Consider the following 22,352-nt stretch of genomic DNA (forward strand, 5'->3'; position numbering starts at 1 on the left):
CTGTGATACATCTGGATCTGTGCTCTCCTCCCCCTTCTGTACTTCCCTAAATTAATTGCTCACATGCCACTGTGGGACAGTTGAGACACATTCTGTTCATGCTGAGCAGATCTAGAAGTATCCCCAAGTCACACACGAGGCGTTGTGCTGTTGCCTGAGAGTGTTCGTTTGTGTAAAATCAAATACTGGGCTGGTGCTCAGGTTTCTTGTATTTTATAATCTCTTCCCTGTCAGTACGAGATACACATCTAATGAGAATTTAGCAAGAAAAACACAGTCTAGGCAGACCACATAAAAAGCCAAGGAATGACATTATGGTGTTTGGAAAGCCTTAATAAAGAATCTTGATATACTGCCGTGTGTGGAGGGAGCTACTGTTCGTCAAAAGATTTATGTGGTGAACCAAAGCAGTGTTAACAGGATGGAATTAAAGACTGAAATATTTCTTTCCTACTTTCCCCCTCCCCTTTCCCTGCCACTTTTTTTTTGTATGAAAGCCACTGATTTGGCTTCCACATGATACTCTTCTCATTTATGGGTTCTGTCTCTTCTCGTTTTTATCTGTCCTCCCCTTTCCATGATGTTCTTTATTGTTTGGTTTTGCCCTCCCCTGAACAGACTCATTCATTTTGTAATGCTTTTCTCCTCTGCTCATCTTTTGCTGGTGTTCTTTTGGTTCCAGCATTGCTTTTGCAACTGCATATGTTTATGTGTTGCTGACTGTTGTACTCCCTGATTAAGCAAGTTGAGACGTGGAATGTTATGGATTTCTGTCAGATGTCTTTATTTGTTAACAGTATCATTATGAGTGATAGGTTAGTCCAGATCAGCCAACCTGACTTGTAGTTTCAGCAGCACCTTTTGGAGATGTTTTTTGCTGCTGGAGGCTCTGGGAAGGGATTAAAAGGCACTGTCTTTCTCTTGGAAAAAAAAATAAACCCAAAAGCTGAAAACCAAAGTAGGATGAACCCTGCTGATGTGTGTTTCTGAGAATATTCCCAGTGCTGTGCTCAGGGTGAGTCCTGGAGGCAGCAGCAGTGTTTATGGCAGGTTGTTTGTTGTGGGTGGTGAACTTGCTGCTGCTAAATTTGTAGTGATTGAGTCTGCCCTACTGTTCAAAAAAAGGTGGGTGGGATGACTATTTATCTTTGATTCCTTGTAAAGAATGGGAAGAAAACAGCTTCGTTTGAACTGTGGGAAAGACAGCTGTGTGTATAGATGATCCCAGGACGGCTAGTGCTTTGTGGAAGACTTTGGTTTATTTCTGCCAAAATTTTAGTAGTGGAGATGGGTTATAGGGAAGTCTATAAAGGAGAGGAGGCAAGAGTTGTGTACTTGGGTGCTGCATGTTCTGCCAGAAGAGGTGAAAATGGCATGCCCTGCACAGGCCTGGTTTATAAAGGGAGTCTAACACGGGAAGATCTTCTGCGTGAAGGGGAGGCAGTCACTGCTGCCAGCGTGCATGTTGGGATTTAGGCACTTCGAATGCTTCTGGCCAGGCTGTGAGCTAGCTGGCTAGGAGTTTACTAATACACCATATCCTATTTGCAGCCTCAGCTTGGCAGGGCTTCTCTGGAAAAATTAAAGATTCTGTTTTCTAGCATAAAACCTCAACAAGAAATGGGAGGGAAGTGCAGCTGTGCTGTCCCTAAGTTCAGACAGCTTGTCTTGCCAGCTGCAGAGAAGTACAGCATTCAGAGCATGAGTTTAGTTTTCTGACTGATGGTTGTTAATAGCAAGTCCTTAATTTCATTCTGTATCATCTCTTGTTTTTATTTGTGTGTGTTTAATTGAGAAATGGCTCTCTCAAAAGCCCTCTGAGAACCTGCTTAAAAGAGATTTAGACTGCTGACTCTTGGGCTGCATCTTGTCTTTAGTCTTCATCATATTTGAATTCTGTTGTGAAGTCCCAAACAAAAGCATATCAGAAACAATAATAATAAAAAAGGTACCATGTAAATAATTGAGTGCTTGGCAAATGTGATGGGATTTTACAATTCAAATGCTTTAATCCAGAAGAGCTGACTGTATACACAGTGCCAGTAGGAGTGAGTGGTCATAGAAAGATGCCTATTTCCAGCAAGTGTGTGGAGCCATTAGCCAGAGCCGATGACAAATGCAAAAAGCCAAACACGTTTAACTAAGAAATTGAGAGCTATTTTACTTTGCTGGTGAAGGTATTTACCTCTGGGCAAGTGACTTCTACCTTAGCTTAAATGACTTTCTCCTTTTTGAGATTCATGCTCGTCATGCAGTAATAGAGTCCTTGCTGAATGGCCTGACTGTCGATATTGAGCACTCTTACTATAAACTGGATGGAGCCAGTGGTTTCCCATTAATTTTCTAGGTGACAGTGCCTGGATAAATGGTGCTAATCTCTTCTCTTTTCCCCTTCAGTCAGTGGTTCCTGCTATCCCACAGCTATTTCAGTAATGCTGGCACTACAGGTTTTTGGGAGCTGTGTTGTAGACAGCAAAGGCTGGGGAATGGCACAGGCAGTCCTGCCTGGGCGATGGTGATTTCTCAGTTGCCTCAATGCTCTGGTTTGCAGTTTGGCCTTACTTGCAGTACTGCTTGACAGCTGAGAAGGGGCTTCACCCTTGCTTACTGGTGGGAGGAGAGGGAAGTCAACTCCTTAGGCCAAAAGATGAACAGGCATCATTAGCCCCTTCTCTGGCTGACAAAAATATCTTTATTGCATTTAAGTGTAGTTTGCTGAGGGCAGGCTGGGGGAGGGGGTGTGGGAAATTCCTTCACAAGCTTTAAATAATTTATTCTGAGCCTGAAAATCTTCAGAGCGTTATAGCAGTCAAGTAGGAGCAGTTGTGTGCATGCCTATGAGCACCTCTTCATTATCAGGTTTATGAGAAAATAGGAACATGTTTCTTAAAAATAATTGGGTCCAACCTGTTAAGCAGCAAAATGTTACCATGTAAGTGTTTCTTCTTTACTTAGAAATTCATGCTTGCTGTCTTAAATGTGTGTGTCGTGTCAGTTTGCATCGCTGACACTGGTCAGGCCTTTTTCTCTTAGGCTGAAGGATTCTTCATAAGCTTTTTATTATACCTTTAGGCACTTGACTTGTAATTAGGTCACTCCTTGAATTTCTTCTGAGATTAATAGCTTGGACCTTAGGTGTGGAAGAAAGACCTCTGATCCTTTTCTCTGGCTGTTCTGTTAGCTGTGCTCTGAGCCTACTGCAGTGCATCGACATCCTTCCAACAGCTGTGGATATGAGAATTGAACAGGCTCTTGCTCAGCATTTTTCCTAATACCCAAGTTCTCACTTTCATCTTTTTTTTCCCCTTTTTTATTTTCTTTCCACACTGTTTGTTGCTTTAGCACGAGCTGAGCACACACACTTGCTCTCTTACCAGATTGTGATGGTTGGCCGTGTAAAAGTAGGGGTTATAAGGTCAGTTGTGGGGAATAAACAGAAAACCTGTGAAGTAAACAGACTACTGGACTGTTTAAAAAGCCATCGGTGAAATCTCTTGGGTAGTTGAAATAGCGCAGTAACTGCATTGCAGTTGGGAAAATTGTCTTTTTGCTGGAATCTCATCCATTTGGAAGATTTACAGCAGTCGGAGCAGCCTTTGGCTTTGTTGACTTGTTTGTGTCTTTTGGTGTTCCAGCGGACTTGCAGTTACCCAGAGACCTCCTGCACAGTTGCTTTGCTGCTGTCCCATTTCTGCTCTCTGGGGTTACACAGCAGTGAGAGCCAGGCTGTGAGAGGCTATTCACACATTCCTGCTGTGCTTTGTCCAGACCAGGGCTTTTGGTGTGGGGCTGGACTGGGGCGAGATGCAGAGGGAAGTAGTGTGTGATCTAACAGGCTCCCCTCCTGGGGAGCTGTTTGGACTGACGCAGTCCTGCCGCCTCACTGCCAAGCAGACCTGCTCTGGGGCTTGATAGTGGGAGACACTGGCAGGCACAGTCCTTGGGAGATGGCTGATTGGATTTATTATCAATCGCTTTGTATTCCCTAGAATGAGAAACAATTTATTTTAAGGAGCAGCTTTCTTGGAATGCAGGCTTAAGAAATCATCAGTGGTCTGATTGTTCTGTTTCACTCAGGATTATAAAAGCTTTTCTTGTTGGTTTTTTTTGGTTGGTTGGTTTGATTTTTTGTTTTTTTGGTGGGGTTTTTTTTTGTGGGGGGTTTTTTGTTGTTTGTTTGGGGTTTTTGGGTTTTGTGTGTTTTTCCACAAAAAGCATTTTTCTTGCATAGTTCAGATCTACCAGCAAGATTGTGGGCAGGGCAGTGGAGATGAGTTAAATTTAACACTGATCTGATACGGTTCCTAGGGCGCTCAAATAATGCTCCAGCCTTGGTCGTAATTCAAAGAATGCAGAGATGGTTTACATCTGCCTTGAAGTTAAAAGCAATTCTCTAAGGTAGTTTTGAAGCACTGCAAGCGGGCATGTGTGTGTTAGCCTAGAACCGGCTGGGTCTGGCAGCCTTTGGTTTAACTCACTAAGGGTGTGTGAAGGTGGCTGGGGTAGAGTCTGGGACACACTGCCTGCATAAAGAAACCTTCTCCACTCACCTGCCAAACTGATGGTTGTTTTTTTGTTTTAGATGAAGGACCTAGCTTGTACTTCTGACTCCCATGCACATGTAAGTTTGTGGACTTGATAGCTAGTAATACGTGCATCCATTTAATTTGTGATCCAAACTCTGTGGGGCCTAGAAGAAATGAAATCTGAATGCCTGTCTTGCAGAAAAGAATGTAAAATTAGTCATCCCACACCACCCTTAATGCCAGTGTTGTAGAGGCAGCAGGTGGAGATGAAGGGAAAAACTTACTGGAAAATTATAATCTATGACGTAACCTCATCCCACTAAAAATCTCCCTAATTTAGCCTTGCTTAGTTCATCTGAAAGACTCCAGAGAGGAAGCAAGTCAGGCCTGGTTTGGGTTTGGTCAAAGATTAGGCATGCAGATTGGCATTGTGTTTGTCTTTGGGAGGTAGTTTGGCAAATTGTAGTGAACTCTCTGTACAGATCTTGGTGAGAAACAGTCATTTCCTGCTCAGTTTCCTAGTGGGCAGACTGTCCAGATAAACATTGGCTGTGCTGTCGACAGTTAAGGAAGGAGAGCTGTGTGTGCCAGGTGCTCTTTCTTTTTTTGGGGTTTGGGAGGTTTTTTTGGCCTGTATCATTTTCATATTACAAATAACGGCTTATGCTTCTGTTTTACTACTTGATCTTGCTGAACTACTGGGAGGAACAGGGCCTGTGACGAAGGGACTGAGTGAGGGCTTGTGATACCTTTGTCCTGTTCTGGGCTCTACACAGAGTATTACACTGGGCCTTTGAGGCATGGATTCATCCTCCAGCTTCAATGCTTTCTTGAAGCACCTGATGTAATTTCCCTGCAGAATTGATGACAAGAGCTGGATATGTCCAAGGAATTGATTTAGTCTGTGCAAGATCTGAACTGTTCTCTGAGGCTCCTACTCTTCTTTTTTACTAAAGCGAAAAAATAAAGTTATTCTGCATTTAGATATCTTGCTAAGCTGCCTAAAGTTCGATGCTTTGAATTTGAACCCATTACTCATCCACTTCCCCATCTGGAAGTTGCACGTCCTCAGTCTTCCCTCCCAGGAGCTGTTGAGGTGAGCAGGCAGCTCTGTCACATTTGCAGCATTGTTGCCCTTTGCAGTGCAAAAGCTGCTAGTGATGATTTTGTTCAGAAAATCAACAGGCATGTGTGCTTTCCTGAACATTACCTTAATGTGGTGGCACTGATTAACATGTAAGTTTTAAGTATATATCATCACATCTGTTGAAGTTGACTGAGATGTAATGTCTTGACATCCTTGGTTAACACCCAGTCAATCTGAAAAGCAGGGGAAGGCGATAGAGAGCCCTGAGAGACACCTTGTCAAAGTGACAAATTGCCCTTTCTGATTCAAAGGACCAGCTTGCATGGCAGAGCTAAGCAGCTCCTGGAGAAAGGGGAGGAGAGCATGGGAAAAATACACTGTTTGCTTAGGCCTTCCCCTGTATTTTTTGTTTGTTGCTCAGAGTTGAAGCTCTTTGTTTTCCTCCATCTGAAATAACTTAACAGCAGGTTGAGAGGAGCAAAGCTCCTGGGATTCTGCCTCTCCCACTTCTCGTTCTTATAAACGGTTTACAATCTCCTTCAGTTTCCTAGCTTTGTATGGAAAAGTTCAGTGGGTCAGCTTTCCCTTTAGCTTCATCCATCATTCCAGTCAATTAGAAATAGTTGAGGGCCAATTGCCCGGTCTTCCATTAACTGAGACACTTCAGATTGTTTAAAATAGCATAAAAGCCCTCTTTGTTGACCGTTGGGCAGGCACTGGATTTCCCTGTTGATGGACAGCTACCGCGTGGCTGAACAGAACCCCAGTGTATCTTGCTGTACTTGAGGGATGAATATTGCTACTCCAGGCCTTGTCTGGGTTTTGATTCCTTCTCCTTCACCTCCGCCTCTTGCTCTCCCTGAAAGGTGTGATGCCTTAAAAGGGTGAATTACCATGCCTGCTTCCAAAAAAAAAAGCTCCTCTTTGTGGCTTTTCAAAACTTCTGTGGTTGGGGTTTTTTTCCAGTTGCTGAAATGTTCCCTTTAACCTTGGTGCTTTAAAAGCTCTTGGCATTATTTGTTCATTGCTTGTCGTGTGTGTTTCTGAAGGACAAAGGAAGTGTGTAAGTGTTCAGGAAACAGTTAGTGCATTGTGGTGTGGGGCTGAGTTCATTCTGGTACCCTGTGCCAGGACAGCCTGCATTCATTTGGGGCTAACATTTCCCTTCTGTTCTGAACTGACCAGCCTTAGGGTAGAGCTTGTCTCAGACCTCCAGCAGAGCTTGAAGCTTTCTCACAGGTTAATGTGTTTGGGTTCACATTGAAGTGTGCTGAATCCATTGTATACATACATATACATAAATATATATATAGTTATTTATATAACCCACATTTTACTTCACATGACGAAACAGAAAAATAGGCTTACTAAATGGAGATTTGTTTATCTGCAGCAAAGCAGATATTTATGTATTCCCATAGTTAAGTCATTGTCTGTCTTGTAAACTCTTCTTCCAGCATTGTGTGCTGCCTGGGTTTCAGTACAGGCTGGTTCCATGTGCTTTTTGTTGTTCTGGAGCCATTTTTCTTGAATGTGCTATCATTTGATCACAACTTTGAGGCAGTGTTTCCCTGATATGAAGAATTTGGATAGGTCTGGCTGCATACCTCTGCTTGGTGCTGAAGACCTGGACCTTGCTGTGTTTTTTGAATTGGGGGAAACAGCCTGTGGCAGTCCTTGAACTGAAGGTCTCCATGCACTTCCAGAAGGTGCTCTGCCTTGTGGTACTGCAGTGTGTAAGGGCTCATCTGTTTCTGAAGAACAAACTGAGAAGAGTAGGACAGCTTCCTGTACTGCTGCCCCCCAGGTGGCACAGTGATGGGCATGGGCTGCTTAGCTTGGAGTCCAGCTTTTGCACTGCTGAGATGCACAGAAAGCTCTCAGGACAAATCAGGACAGAGAGCACAGCAAGGGATCTTGAGGCCGTGGTGGAAGAAGGGTGGTCTGACAAGGCAGGAGGATGTGATAACCAAATTTGAGAGTCTTCACCTGTTGGGGAGTTGGATCTTTTAGTGGAAAACATCTACCAGAAGTACACCAAGTTCAACAAATTCCACCAATGACTTCCTTCCTCTCTGATGTCCCAGTCTGATGCAGATCTCAAGACAGATTTTTTTCAGCTGCTGTGTTCCGGCAGACTTGCCCTTTGTGTCTTCCTCCACATGCCTACAGCAAATAAAAGCTTGAGGACATGACTGAGCTGGAAGTGCAGATCTGAGTGGGAAGGAGACCATTGGGGCAGAACATTAGCCTGAAACTTGACTCTGACGAAAGCAGTGTTTGCTTGTTTTACACTGGAAATAATCTCATGCTTTGCAGAGGTTGAAGCTTCAGTAAGTAATTTGAACAAAGAGTAGTAGAGGAGAGAAGAATCCACATTTAATTAAATTAGCATTGTTGTCCAATGCCATTAATTATGCCCAGACTTGTAATGTGTTTCACAGGAGCTGATACACTTGAGCTTTGTCTGTGCTGGGGTTGGCTGAGGACAAGTATGTCCACTGATGTAGAATCCAGCCTTTGTGCTTTGCAAAAACCTTCAAATTAGGTATCTGACAGTAGCCTGGAGTAAGGAGTAGCTAGAATAGCCTGTACTGCAGTCTTCTGAACAAAGGGGATCTTGGGGAGAGCGATGATTCGATGTACATGATTTCAGTGTTCTTGAAGAGGGACTGTTTTAGTGGAAATAATAATCTCCTGCAATTTTATATTATTTCCAGACTGTTTAAATTGTTCCATAGGCAGAGGATAAAGAACTTTGTTTACTGTCTTAAAGTAGGATGTCTGATCCTCCTGAGGGAGGTTATTCTTTTATTAAAACAGATACAAAATAGCTACTTTGATGGAAATACAACGCTAGGAATTGAAATGGTGATGATTACAGAAGCTGTAGTATTCTAATGCAAAATAAGCCCTAGGAGAGATGTGCCCTAAATGGCAAATCACTGTTCTTTAACAAAACAAGAATTACTGTTATTTTATGTTTCTTGCTTATTTTACAAGGTCTTTAGCTGTTTCATCTACGCTTAACTTTTACAGGCTGGAGGTAAATTGATTGTTGTTTTGTATTTTAAGTAGCGTGGCTTTTTTAAAGCACACTGGAGATGCAAGCACAACTCAACAGGATAGGATTCATTTGGTTTCAAAAAAGCAAAAGTAAAAAGAAAAGTCCTGACTACCAACACCACATGGAATAACTGCACTGGAATCTGTTCCCATAATTTAGTAGTGTTTTGTAATCTGGTTGCTTTTGCTTTGAAAGCCTCCCAGGAAGGTAAATGAGTGTGTGTTGTTCTGAACTGGAATTAACCTCCTTCTGGCAGGCAGGGAACTACTGGTAGCATTATTCATTAGGGGTGTCATATTCCAGCCCTATCCAGCAGCTTGTGGTTTACTCTGGATAATTAGGCCTACCTGCCAAATGTTTGGAATCTGAGATGCTGAGGTGTATTTAGCAAAAAAAGAGCATCCTAAATAGTGGCTTCGACACTGAGCACAGAGGAAGCAGTTGAAAGGGGTAATGTGTCCCAGTTTCTGCAACTTGTGATGACCTAAAATCCTTAATGATGGAGTCTAAAAACAGATAACAAAACCTTTGCATCTTTTCTACATTCATGTTAGCTTGTGACAACTCCAAGCTAGTGATGTAGAGAAAGTACTGGGTTTGGAGATCAAAGAACCACCTGGTTCAGGTAATTCAGGAGTAAGCTGGATGGTGGGCTGTTCCCTTTGCTCACTGCGTTGCTCAGTAGGAATGCTCACATAGGAAGAAGGAAGACGCAGTAGATGTAGTCTGGTTATCTGTCTGTTTAGTTGTCTACCTTGAACTTTGCAAGCTTTTAGACTCTCTGCTTAGGACAGTCTCTTTCTAACAATAGTTTTCTCCTGTAGGAGTTCAGATCTGTACCATATCTCCCTGAATCTTTGTTTTGGAAGCAGCCAGAGGATAAAACCCAGTGCAATGCTCATTTAAAGTCAATACGCTCTAGCTTGCAATTTGCTCATGTTTAAGCACCCAGCTTTTAAGGTTTCTTTTGCCCACAGGCAGCCTGAATACAAAGGCAGACTTTATATTTTTTTTTAATAAAGAAAAAGTATTGCAAAAGCTCAAAGAACAAAATATTTTTTTCCACCTTCCATCTCTTCAGGTTTATTATCAGAAAACAGATATAAAGCGTCTCTAAGTCAAGAGGAACAAAGAGATGCCAGCATCTCAAGTGCAGCTGGAAATAAAGGTGGTGGATGAGCTGTGTGTGTATACATACCTGTGTGAGAGGAATGAGAGAGAGAGTCCCACCTTGAATTAGTTTCAGCATTCAGTGGTGAAGCTTACAGGGATAAGGTGTTATGCAAAAGCCCTCTACTTGTAACTGATTTCTTTGTTCTTGGTAAGCTTTGGTTGCATGAAGATGAATAGAAATTCTGAGTCTCCACTGTATTTCAGCATTGTGTAAATTATTCTCTTTGGAGGAAAGCTTCACTGTGGGATGTGAGAAAGTGAGTTGCAGTTATAACACAGTATCTTGAAGAAAAAATGTGAAGAGAAAAATGTATTTATTGCAGAAGCAAGTTCCCCTTCTGGATCCATGTGCAGAAGACACAATGTGACATCTGAACTCTACCATAAAGAATTCAGCATGTATCATAAGTTATTTGCCATTAATGATTTGAGTACTGAGTCTGGAAGGAGTGATTTTCTTTGGGATTTCAGAAACCTTATTCTCGTTGATTGATTCTGTAATGTGAGTTATTCTGTGGTTTCAGTAGAAAGGGAAGCAATGCCTACTTGTATCACCTCTGGTGCCTTACCTTTGAAGGCTCCCCGTGTTACATTTTCACTGAGGTGGTGGCCCGAGGCGTATTGTCATGGCCTTGGTTAATATTAGTGCTTACCTGAAAATGAGAGCAGCTTCCTTACTGAAGTCTGAGTTCCAGAAGGTCAGAATAACAGCTGTAAATAAAGGAAAACTGAACTGGGCATCTCAGCTTGTTCAGAGGGAAGTTACAGATCATACAAGAGTTAAATGTGGACCTCCATGAGACCTCAGCAGCATAAGGTCACTGGGGGCCTGCACAAACATGGCACAGCAAAAAGGGAAGGCACAGCAAAGGCCATAGTTAAGTTGAAATGCAGTTTTTCTAAATAGAATGGTACAAAATGTAGTGTTGTAGTTCCCTGGTGATGAAGCTTTTCACACATGGAGAATATTTAAATGTTTATGTAATTAGGCTGAGCACCTCTATTTCAACAGTTTTCATTCCAGCCCTCTTTATTTTCCTGTGATTTGAAGAGGTAGAATGGATTTGTCCAGAGAGTTTTCTTTAGGGAAGGTGTGTTCAAATTGCAGTTTCGAGCTCCATGTCATTCTTCTTGGATTTGTTTGGTTTTGTTTGTAAGATGAGTATGAATGTGTGTGTGTGTGTGTGCGCATGTATAGTCCTTAATAAAGGATACTTTTTGAGTGTCTGTTGGACAGGATATGCCAACAAAAGCCCTGCTTTGGCTTTAAAGCCTGTGCAGCCAGATACCTTCAGGGCTCGTAATGAAATGATCAGTCTGTCATTTCATTTCACGTGGCTGAGGATTCATAATGCTGGGCATAAGGCTGAGTTCTCGGTGTGTAAGCTGGTTCTTTATTGGCCACGTGCTGGGAAACTTCAGAAACACATTCGTCTACCAAAGGGAGCCTCTCTGATTTCTGTGCTGGAACACACAATTGCATAAGAAAAAGGAAGGTTCAGATGCTGGTGCTGGCGAGCAGCAGAGCGTTCTCTCTGGGCAGTATCCCTGCAAGAACCCACCTTTGATCTCCCTTCTTTCTGTTTAGTTTTCATTATGTTGCCTATCTGTTATAAATTTTAAATAAGCTTGCAGCCAGTTAGACCTTACAGACTTAGTGAAGATATGGGAAGGGGAAGCATTTCACTGAATTAATCTCTAGCCATGCATTTTTGGTTTAATTATCATTGCTGGACAGTTTGAGAAAGGTGTCTGTTTAATTGTAGGTGTTGATGTTTTTATAGCCTTCTCTAGTCTCCAGCTGAGTGTACTTCATCAAATGAAAAGAAACTTTCAATGGTGTGTAAGATTAACTGCTCTGAAAGCTAGTGGGGTTGGTTCACTGTAGAACTGAAAGGATATTTTTGCAGACAAAAATTCCACGCCTCCTATGTTGGGCATTGAAGAGAAAGCTTAAAGCAGATTTAAATATAAGATAGTAGTCTGTTAGTCTGTTGCCTACTAATATGAAGTACTTGATAGATGATTCACATGATCTCTATTTGAGCCCAGTCATACCAGCACAGTCACAGCAAGCTTTTCTGAGACAGAGGTAATCCTTTCCCTGAATCTGTACTTGTAAATTGTTGGGTAAAATGTGGGTTTTTTCAGTCAAAGAAGCTGAAATCAGTAGAATAGTTATACCAATATGGCAGAAGTGAAAAGTTCTTTTTCTTTTTTTACCTGCTTCTTTAGGAACAAAGCCCCAGTAACCAGACTTCAATAGCAATGATGCAAGAGCCTCAAGAAATGGTAGAAGAGACAGTTACTGTGGAAGAAGACCCAGGCACTCCCACTTCCCACGTGTCTATTGTCACTTCTGAAGATGGAACCACAAGGAGAACTGAAACCAAGGTGAGAGGTTAATAACCACTGAAGGAAATGGCAAAGTGCCATCTAATCATGGAATAGAAATAGCAGGGAGTAGCCTGAGTGATGACAATCATGCTGTTGAGCTTCTCAGTGATTTTGAACGTTGTGTTTCCCAGCAAAGCTGAGTTCAGGGCTTTTTCAGTTTCACCTCTATGTCTAGATTGCTCTCTATCAGCTGTGCTGATACAGCTGTTCGTGGAGCTGTGAACTGAGCAGTAGAAATTATCCAGGTTAACCAAACAAAGACACTAGAACCCCTTCTCAGGCTGCTGCTTCTTTTAACATTGATTTTATTCTACTGAAGCAGTTCACAGCATTGCCCTGTATCACATACAGTGATACAAAAATGGATGAGTTGGTAGGGCTTGGTTGAGGAAAATATGCTTGGAAATATGTCTTAAATTAGCTACAATCTGTAATAACATTATGTGATTATGCATTTGTCCTTTAGAATGAGAAACAGCCTATGTAAATAACACCATAGCATTTAAATTCTGCAACAGTCTTGTGAAAGACATCTTACTCCTGATGCATGGGGAAAGCTGGGTGTGCTCTTAAGTGACCTGTACCTCAGGTTTGGCTGGATTACAGGTGTTGCATATGTCCTAATTTTCCTGATATCTTCTTGGTTTTTGTGCAAGGTAATTTTGCAATCTGTTTTAGCAGGTGCTGTGTGTTCAGGGCTGCCTTGCATGCTTTCAGTACCACTGGAACGTTACAAAGATGAAGGGTGATTCCCTTTTTTAAAAACTTCTAAACAGGACTGATTAAAAAAAAAAAAGTGGGGATTGTCCAACTGCTTTCTGTGTTAAAAGGAGTTGAACAGAGGTCACTGCATAAATCAGTGTTTGTTTTCACTGGTGTTCCAGAATTGCAGTCCTCTAAGATATCTATTCAGGACATCAGATCCTCAGGTTGAAGTAAATGAATGTCGATTTCCTGAGGTCAGTGGGCCTGTACACATTATAATAAACGGAGTATCTGGTTTAATATTTGTTGCAGTTAGTTAGAAGGTAAATATAACTGGCCTATTTTCTCATTGTTGGAAGGAGATGAAGGTCTTTAAATAAAAATAAAACAGATTAACAAAACCCCCCCCCACACACATTTTTATTAGCTCTTCATGTAATCTAATGTATTTAGTTTGTGACTTATATGAAAGAAATGCTGTTTTCTTTCTAGTGGCAGCAACAACAACTGTTATTTGCAGGAAGGAAGTGATAAAATTACAGTGGGGATGGACACCTTTTTGTATGTACTAATAGTAGTGCATAGTTTTAGGAGGCTGTAAGTGCAGCTATGCAAGGGAGTAAGATTATAGCCATGACTGTAAAAATAGAGGAGAGGCCATGCAGTGGTCCCTAGATAACAGGACCACATGGAGTGAAGTAGTTGGTCTGAAATAGTTGTGCCACTGATAAAAGCTGCGTGTTTGTCACTGCCTCAGAGGTGTGATTTTCTCCTCTGTGTCGGGGACCTCCTGTTTTCCCATCTTCCCACAGAAAAGGACAGTGGTAGCTTCAAAACAGGCATTGTAGCTGCATATGGGAAAGGAAAATTGAAAAAAACAGCAACCCTGGAGCTACTGTTCCATTTCAAAGAGCAAGGCTTTCTTCTGTTACTGTAGGTCATTCCAGGCACTGAAGTGTGTCCAGAGTGGGGGTAGGATGTGTGACCATCTTACTCTCCATTTATGCTATTTCAAATAATGCCACTGACTTCAGCTTATGTGGTATCCAGAGCTGTTTCCTAGTAATTCGTGGCTAAAAAGACAAAAAAATAATTAAAAAACCCAGCTGTTGGGAAAAGTGATTCTGAAATGTCAAAACACAGCCTGGCTTAGGCCTGACTGTTAGAAGAGGTGCTGAGACTTTGCTTGGGTGGTTGTTGCCACTGAAATGGTTTTGTTTTGACTTCTCCTTACTGTGATAAAATGGCATGTATTTAACAGCTCTTAGATATTCATCTAAGGTCAGATTTTACAATTTTTTTACATCACTTTTGGCCTTCACCTTGCATTTTGTTTTGGTAGGGACTGTGAATATGACAACTGTGTCACTGGGGTTTAGCAGCATCAGTTAATTGCCCTGGAGTTAATTGTCATTGACACCATCATTTCTAATAGGTATCATCATAGTGCTTTCATAGCTCATGCTAATAGATGTGAGAGCCTTACAGAGAAAATTGTTTCAGGTACCTCTGTGCAGTGGCAGAATTACTTGCTGCTTAGAGGAGGGTGGTGAAGAAATCTCCCTGGCATGGAGGATGCAAACACATGGCTGCTGAGCATCCACTTGCAGGAGTAGGATTGTGTTGAGCCCAAAAACTGCAGTTTTGTGTCTCTGCCTGTTCCTCACAGATTTAAAGAAATAAAAAGTAAAAATTATAAAATGAAACCCCCCCCACAAACCAAACCAAAAAACCCCACATGAATCTGGCCTCGCATGCAGTGTACAGGTGGTACTTGCCCTTGCAAAGTGGCAACATTTTCTGTGGTGGGAATCCTCACATCTCTTTCCAGTAATACCCAGTGTGTGAAGTTGAGATGGTCACACTGTGCTCAGAGGGAGTAGCTTGTGCTCAGCTTTTCTTTTTACTCTGAGCAATAGCCTGCTGTGCTCTACATTGCTGTGTGTGCTCCAGGCTCCTTTAAGGAAGGGTTTAGAACCTGGTTTTGCTCTGTCTGCAACTGAAAGGCTCCACTGGACAGTGTCAAGTCACAATCTCCAGCATATTTGTCTTGCAAAGCAAGTGGCAGCACAAGATACTTCCTCTGACAGAGTAAATAACACAGGTCATGTTTTTTTAAGAGCCAGAGAGACCAGAGATGTTTTCCAAATGTATTCTTTCTTTGCTGGATAGCTTATGTGTGGATTAGTCAACCTAATGCCATTTAGTATGCATTTTTGGATTCTTAAAAAGAAATTGTCACTTATTTTTGCTAAATTGTGTGAATTCCTAGCTCGCTGGTGAGTGATGCCTCTGAAATTCTTCCTCTTGAAATGCAGCACAGCAGAGCCTGTAAGCATGAATGCTCCTGGATGCTGCTGTTCCTTTATTCCCTATTCCTTCCCCCATTGTTTCAAACCCGTAATTTATAGAGGTTACTCTTTTCAATAGAGTATTAAGTAAACAACCTTAATCTAGATGCATTGACAGTTTTGCTGTGCTTTTCCCCACATCTTTGAAAATGCCTGTAGCAGTGAAGCAGGAAGAAGGCGTAATAGAATTTAATATTTGACATATTTTAAATAGAGAACATCTGCCTTTTCAAAATGAGATATCTCTGAGTAATTTTCCCTTACCTGTTATTCTTTTAGTGTTACACTAAGTCCCTACATAACATTCATTGCACAAAAGATGTAGCAGATAGCACTTCATTTCAACTTTATAATATCTGGAAGCCAAATATCTATCAAGCTAAAACAGTGAAAGTCACCTTGGGGAGAGACTACTACTTCTTGCTGCTGGCTGGAGCACTGCCAGGTGTTAAAGGGAGCCTGTTGTAAGTGGCTCAAGAGAACTCAGTAAAGCAGATTAGATGTGTGCATGCTTGTGTAAATGTTCACTTTCTTTTATTTTTTCAGGCACCTTTTATTTTTATCTTTGAAATGCTGAAAGTTTGGAGAGATTTAGGTCACTGTTACTCATTGAAATTGATGTTTTATCATAGCAAACTGTGAAATCAATCTGTATACAAAGTTGTTTAATTCATAGTCCATCCATTTTTCTTGAGTTTTCCAATACTCAGCAAGTCCAGATCTTTCTCAACAGGGATTAACTGCTATTCCTACTTCCTAACACCTGTGATGAGAAAGTGCTTGTGACCAAAACTCTGGGTTGTGCTGGTGCCAGGTGTCCCATGAGGCAGTTCTTTGAAATTTTGCAGGAAATTCAAAGGAATTAGGTAATAGAGCAGGAATGAATTTCAGCCGCAGCAGCGGGCCCTTTCAAATTGGGAAACATTAGGCTTAAAATTGAAGGGGAAAAAATTCAGCTGTTGTTTTGAAAACCTACTAGGCAAGTTCTTACACAGCATTTAATAGAAAGGTAATAGCTTCAACCTGCATGGGCTGATAAAATTTACAGTCCATAGGTCAGCAATAAGCTCACAGAAATGTCAGGATGTTTGTGTCCTCATCCATTCCTTCTCATCTGATTCTTGGTTTATGACTGTTCAACAAAATTGTTTTGGTTTCAGAGGGCCTGAACTAGTAGGTATATTGGATTTTTTTCATGCTGTAGCTGAAATCTTAGTATCTGTACAGAGAATAAAGAATTGCAGATACGTTTTAAGCATACTCACACAGCCTCTTCATAGGGAAGTACTCTGAAACTTTCCTCTGGTACTCCGGGATTGGGGTGTTGAAACAACTGAGCACCTTTGATTTGTCAACAGACTAAAAAAAACTTTTTACACAGGTTTTCTTTAGGGATGAAAAATAAACAGAGGAAGTCAAATTATGCTTTCTCCAAGTAACTTGTAACTCTAAATTTTTTATTAGAACATTTTCTGTAGTGAGGAATTTATGCTAATAAATCTTTTTTAAGATCGGGTGGAGGATCAGGATCAGGTATCTCTCAGATAAGACAGTCTGCTGGGACTCCCATTGGGAACAGCTTCATTCTCTCTGGCTAATGCATCAGTATTAAGGAAACCACAAAAATGTTGGGAGAGAAGATTACAGTGCTGTCAGCTGCTCAAGATTGCCTGTGTTCTTTTAAGAAATATAAATGAAACATTCCCTTGAGCAGGATTTCCTGAAATAAAGGTGTTTGGTTTGTTGGTTGGGTTTCTTCTTTTGCTTGGAAACCTATTAAATGGACTTTCATCTGTGTGCTGGCTAATTGCTTCCAAAAAGCTTCCTTTTATTGTCCTGTCAGCAGCAAAGTCTGTTTATCACATGATAAATCTTCTGTCTCAATGCCTATCCCTGACAAATGAGGCATGAGTGCAAATACTCCCTCTCTCTCAAAATAGAAAATGGCTCTGTTTGATTGCCCCAGTATGACACCTTTAGCATTACTGAATGTTTTTATGCTATGAGAAATGCGTACTTTCAATGCTTGAGTGAAATGTTCCTTTTTATGTGTGTGACAAGGGGGTTTTGATTATCCTGATTCTTTGCATTTGCTGCTGGGTGCAGTGTTCAGAAAATTGTAAGAGGTGAAGCTGTGCTAACGTTGTAAACTTGTTCTTACATGTGCTGCCTGACACTGAGTGTGGCTTTTTGATGAGCCACAGCCATTGAAAGCCTGTCTGTGCTAATTTAAAAGACAGGAAAATAAGGCAAATTAGGTATACATTGCAAATTAGTCCCTTGCATTCTGTGTTGGTAATTTAAACTAAAAAAAATACTCTGTAGAGTGCAAGAGCATGGTGAAAAACTCAGTAAGTGTAACTGGTAGGTCACACATTGCCTAGGAGTTGATTTTCAGTGACCTGAAATTCTACTTTGTGTTTTTGTGTACATGTAGTAACTATTGGAGACAATTGTCCTGGCTGTAATGTTTCTGTGTTTGTTAGCTCATCCTGTTTACCAGTAACATTGAGCGAAGTCTTTGATGAAGGTGGAGCTGATCCTGCAGGTCAAAGCTTATTCCTTCTTTTATGCTGTTGCTGCAGCCAGTCGAGGTGTATTCAGTACTTCCTATTGTCTGATCTTAACAACTTTAGGAAAAATGCCATGTCACAAACTCTGCAAGATGACAGCTTGTGTCTGAAAAGCAATGCTTGGTCTTAGATTTGTTGTGTAGTGGTGAAAGAAAGAGCTCTGCGAGGTTATACAAGGGCACTTCTTGGCATTTAGAAAGCTACTTCGTTGTTCCTTTCCGGGCAAAAGTATCCATTTCTGATTCATCAAATTGCTGATGTCCTGCCTTAATTCCTGTTATTCCCATTACTGGTTCCCAAATTCAAGAACACAAAGGCCCAGCACTTTGCATCCAGTTTTGTCACAGCTTTGAAAAACTCACGTATTTCAGGCCTGAGAAATGTCACTTTTTCTACTTTTAGAAGATCCCTTATGAATATGCTACTTTGAATAAAAGTATTGTTTCAGACTTCAGTAGGAGAACACTGAACTGTGTTGCTTCGTGTGTATCCACTTCACAAAGAGCTACTGTAAGCTCCGCCAGCTCTTTCTCTCCTCTCACTGCTCAGTTGCTAAATGCTGTGACAGTGGTCACGCTGACAACTGAGCGGAAAGGAAAAGTATTGTGCACAGGTAACAAGCAAAAAACCCCTGTTGCATTGGCTGTCATTAAATAAATGTTGAGTTTCTAGTTCCCTTTCTTCCAGTTATTAAAATGTGTGCTTTGAAAAAAGGGAGAAAAGATTGAGGCATGGAAGATAACATCTTTCCTGATGTTTACTTGCTAAGGAAATCCCTTTGTGTTGAAAAGGAAAATTCTTTCAGCTCTGGCTCAAATTAAATCCCAAGGTCATGTTGGTACCTGGCTATGCCGTATTCAGTATCGTGTTGCTGTTAATTACACTGCTGGTGGAGAGGCATTTGTGCTGCTGTCAGTCTTGTAGGATTTCATCACTTCATTACATTGAAGTATCATTTGCTCACAGATGTGTCTAGGAAAAGAAATGCTGTTTGGGTGAATCTTTTTTCTGTTTGGGGTTTCTGTGTGAAAACATCTGGATAGAGGACATGTCTGGAGCCACTTCAAGAGATGTACTATAATTATTTTGTTTCACAGCAGCTTGGCTAAGCTGTTGCCGATCTAAATGTTTAAATCGGGGGCTATAGGTCAAAACGTTTTTTTTGGACTTCAGAACCACTGAGTAATCCAGGGATACATGTTGTGGTTACCATTTCCCTTGATTGTAGCATTTCATTCTGAAACTTACATGAAGAAAAGTGTCATTTGCTCATGCTTATTTATGTCTGTAATACCTTAGAAACCCCAAATACCTTTTACCAGTTTCATTTGGTGTCCTTCCCCATGTGTGTGTAATGATGTCGGGTGGGTTGGTTCTCCCTCTCATCTTTGTGGCTGTGCAGTTCTGTTGCTTGGTTGGGCTGAAAAGTCAGCACCTCCTAGGGTTAGGGTAACTTTGTATAGGTTAAAGTAATTTGTTAGGGTTAGGGCTACCAGGGATAGACTGGCATCTGCTGGACTTTTTACTCTTCCTGAAAAGCTTTTTCCTGTCACTCTGGAAGACAGTACAGAAGTTGATGGAGCCCAGACACCAACCCAAACAGAAGGCCCTTAGCTAGTGTGTAAATATAATGGCTTTTGTCCAGCACTGGCTTAGAGAGATTACCAGACCTTTCCCACAAAGGCAGATGGTTCTTGCAGAGCTTTAAGGAGTCTTTGTTCTTGCTCTTCAGCAAGAAACCCTGAATACAAGGGCGCTCTGGACATTTACCATTTCCAGTTTTTGTCAGTTCTGTTTTGAAACTAAACATGGCTTATGGAAGTAAAGATAAAGATGAATTTTTATACAGATTTTTCTTTACTGTTTTAAACAAGCTTGTCTAGTATGTTTAGGTAGCTGCAATTGCAAAACCATTGGGCTGTTAGTGTTAATTATTGCAAATTTGTTAGTCACCAAAATAGTGCCAACTACCACCTACCTACTGGGCTTGCGGTGGTTGCTGGATGTAAGCATATCTCAAAAGAGAAAGCAGGTGTGTTGTCCAGAACCTGGAAGCCCAAGATTTTTGTTTGAGATGGTGGTTTCCTAAATATTACTGCCGAATTTGGGCTCCATCAAGTTACAGAGTGGTGCAGTCTTGATCCAGATCAGGCAGAAGCTTATACCTCTGTTAAACTAGAGAATGTGATGTGGTATTTATGCTGTAGTTGTGGGAGGACAGGCTGTGGCTCTTCAATATAGTAAAGTCTTCTCTAGGACAGATGTCTCCTGAAAATATTTTGGGGAAATGAGAACTGGTTTAATGACTTTGTATTGCTTCCATGCACTGTCACGTGGCTGCAGTGATTTTGATTTGGTAGTAAGAGCCCAGAGTGCTTTTTTCAAAGTATTTTTCCACTGTTCATTCTGAAAGCTAATAGGTGAGCTCATTAGCACACCAGTGCTACAAGCAAGTCACGGTAGTTTGCTTTGTGGTGCTCTCTCCCTGTTCTCCTGTTCCAGCTCCCTGTGTGTCTCACCCCATTATGCAGCAAGGAGAACATTACCATATTTCCTCACTGCTTCCTCCCAGGTTACCAAAATGGTCAAGACAGTCACCACGAGAACAGTGCGGCAGGTGCCGCTGGGGCCGGACGGGCTGCCCTCCATGGACGGCTCATCACCCATGGGCAGCTACACCGACTCCATCGACAGGAGGTACATGAAGAACGGCGAGAGGTTCATCACCCCCCAGGCCTCGTCCACCCTGACGCGATCCTACAACAGCTACAACGATTCGTACCCCGAGAGCCACGAGGGTCAGTACCGGCCCTATATCAGCCACGATGGCTATGGAGACCTCTCGGACAACTATGGCAGCTTGTCCCGCGGCGTCAACTACCGGCCCCGCTACGCCTACGTGCCAGGGGGCACCTACCGGCCCGACGATGGCAGCTTCACCCTGCCCAGCAGGAGGGATAACTACGGCCCTGTTGCCCAGCCTCAGGTGCCGGTGGGCAGCAGCGTTGACCTGAACCGCTCTCAGCCCGAGCGCTTCCAGCCGGAGCCCTATGGACTGGAGGATGACAACCGCAGCCTTGGAGTTGATGATGAAGGATATGAACTGGATCCAGATTACTCCACGGTGAACAGGAGGACATCTGCAGGTGTGCCAGAGAGGGGAAGACCTCACAAAGCAAGGTAAAACCTGTTTGTTTTTCACAATGCTATTCTGCGGCTCTTTCGCTTATTTGATCATGTACATTCAAACTCTGTGATCTGGTAAGTTTTGGAATTACTTGACAGAGCAGCCCATAAATAACTGCAAAACATACATGAAATACAGAAGAGAGTGAGGGTAGAGCCCAAGAACCCTTTCAGTGATTCTAGGCTGCTTAGTTCAGGTTGAATTTAGAAAGAAAGCCTTCTTCTACGAAGTCATCTTAGTTACTTTTTTTTTCCTCTTGCTTAAAAAGACTTGTGAATGCATTGTGCTGTCCCAGAGCCATCCCACACTGGCAAGGTGAAAAGAGGGATTTGTGATCTGTGAGACTCCTGACAGGTCTGGTTGTGTTCACATCTGCCAAGCAAAAGCTTTGAGAACAGCAGGTTGGGGTTGCAGACGAGCTGATCTTGTGAGGTGTGTGACAGCCCCAGCCCTGATCCTGTGCTAACCACCACACGCCCTCAGCTGTCTGGCCAGGTTGTGCTGAACATCACAGATCTGAAAGACTAGACTATTATTTTTGTCCTGTGCCTGCAGAAGGGGAGAAAGAGTATCTGTGTTGCATTTAAGGTGACCAATCACAAATTACTTCTGGTTCAGCCCAGTTTCTAAGGAACATTCTATTTCAGGCTGTGGTTTCTGGTATTAGTTGTTTATGGTATATTCACAGCTATCTGCCCTTGCATTTAAGAAAAAAAACAGCAACCCACAGACTTGGGAAAAGAGTCCTGTTACTCAGCTGAAAATCATCTTGTACAGACCTGAAAAACTTGTAATACTTTGTTTTCCAAGGGGTGTACAAATTTTACATGTGCCTGCTTGAAGTCATATCCTCATGATTCATGTTTTGATATGGATTTCGTTCTCATTCTTTTCCTTTTAATTTAGAATAGTTTCCACAGCTGTAAAGAGTCTGGATCCACCTGCCTGTGTGTGTAGACAGATTTTAGCCTTAACATTTCTGACCTAAGGCTCTGCTGCATCAGCAGCAGTTGTCGATGGGATTTCTGTTTGCCTTTCTGTTCTCCTGGGGTCTTATTGCTTGGAGCTGTTATGTCATTCATGCTTTCATAGCTCTATTTTCCTGCCCGTTTCTAAAAGTTCATTTTAAAGCTAGACAGAATCAAACACCTCCAAATGGCCATCTGTACTTGAGGGGAAAAAAGAAAAGACAAAAACCCTGTGAGAAGGTATCATGGTGTATCTCCCAGAGCATCCTTGAAGTCCCTTGTGACATATTTGATTTTCCAGGCTAAGCCAGCAGTGGA

The 22,352-nt window shown here is 42.0% G+C and overlaps 1 protein-coding gene across 12 annotated transcripts in view; it reads left to right on the forward strand.

Annotated features, from left to right (window-relative positions):
• ARVCF (ARVCF delta catenin family member) overlaps positions 1–22,352 on the forward strand; it is a 248,325-nt gene that overhangs the window by 149,287 nt on the left and 76,686 nt on the right. For all 12 annotated transcript variants that reach the window (XM_085075798.1, XM_085075799.1, XM_085075808.1 and 9 more), the window contains 2 exons: positions 12,089–12,247; positions 20,452–21,059. In XM_085075798.1, coding sequence (XP_084931924.1) covers positions 12,089–12,247; positions 20,452–21,059 — 767 coding nt within the window. The remainder of the gene's footprint in view (positions 1–12,088; positions 12,248–20,451; positions 21,060–22,352) is intronic.

Source organism: Lichenostomus cassidix, chromosome 15 (genome assembly GCF_008360975.1).
Source record: "Lichenostomus cassidix isolate B80296 chromosome 15, HeHo_3.0, whole genome shotgun sequence".
In the NCBI taxonomy this organism is placed as follows: Eukaryota; Metazoa; Chordata; class Aves; order Passeriformes; family Meliphagidae; genus Lichenostomus; species Lichenostomus cassidix.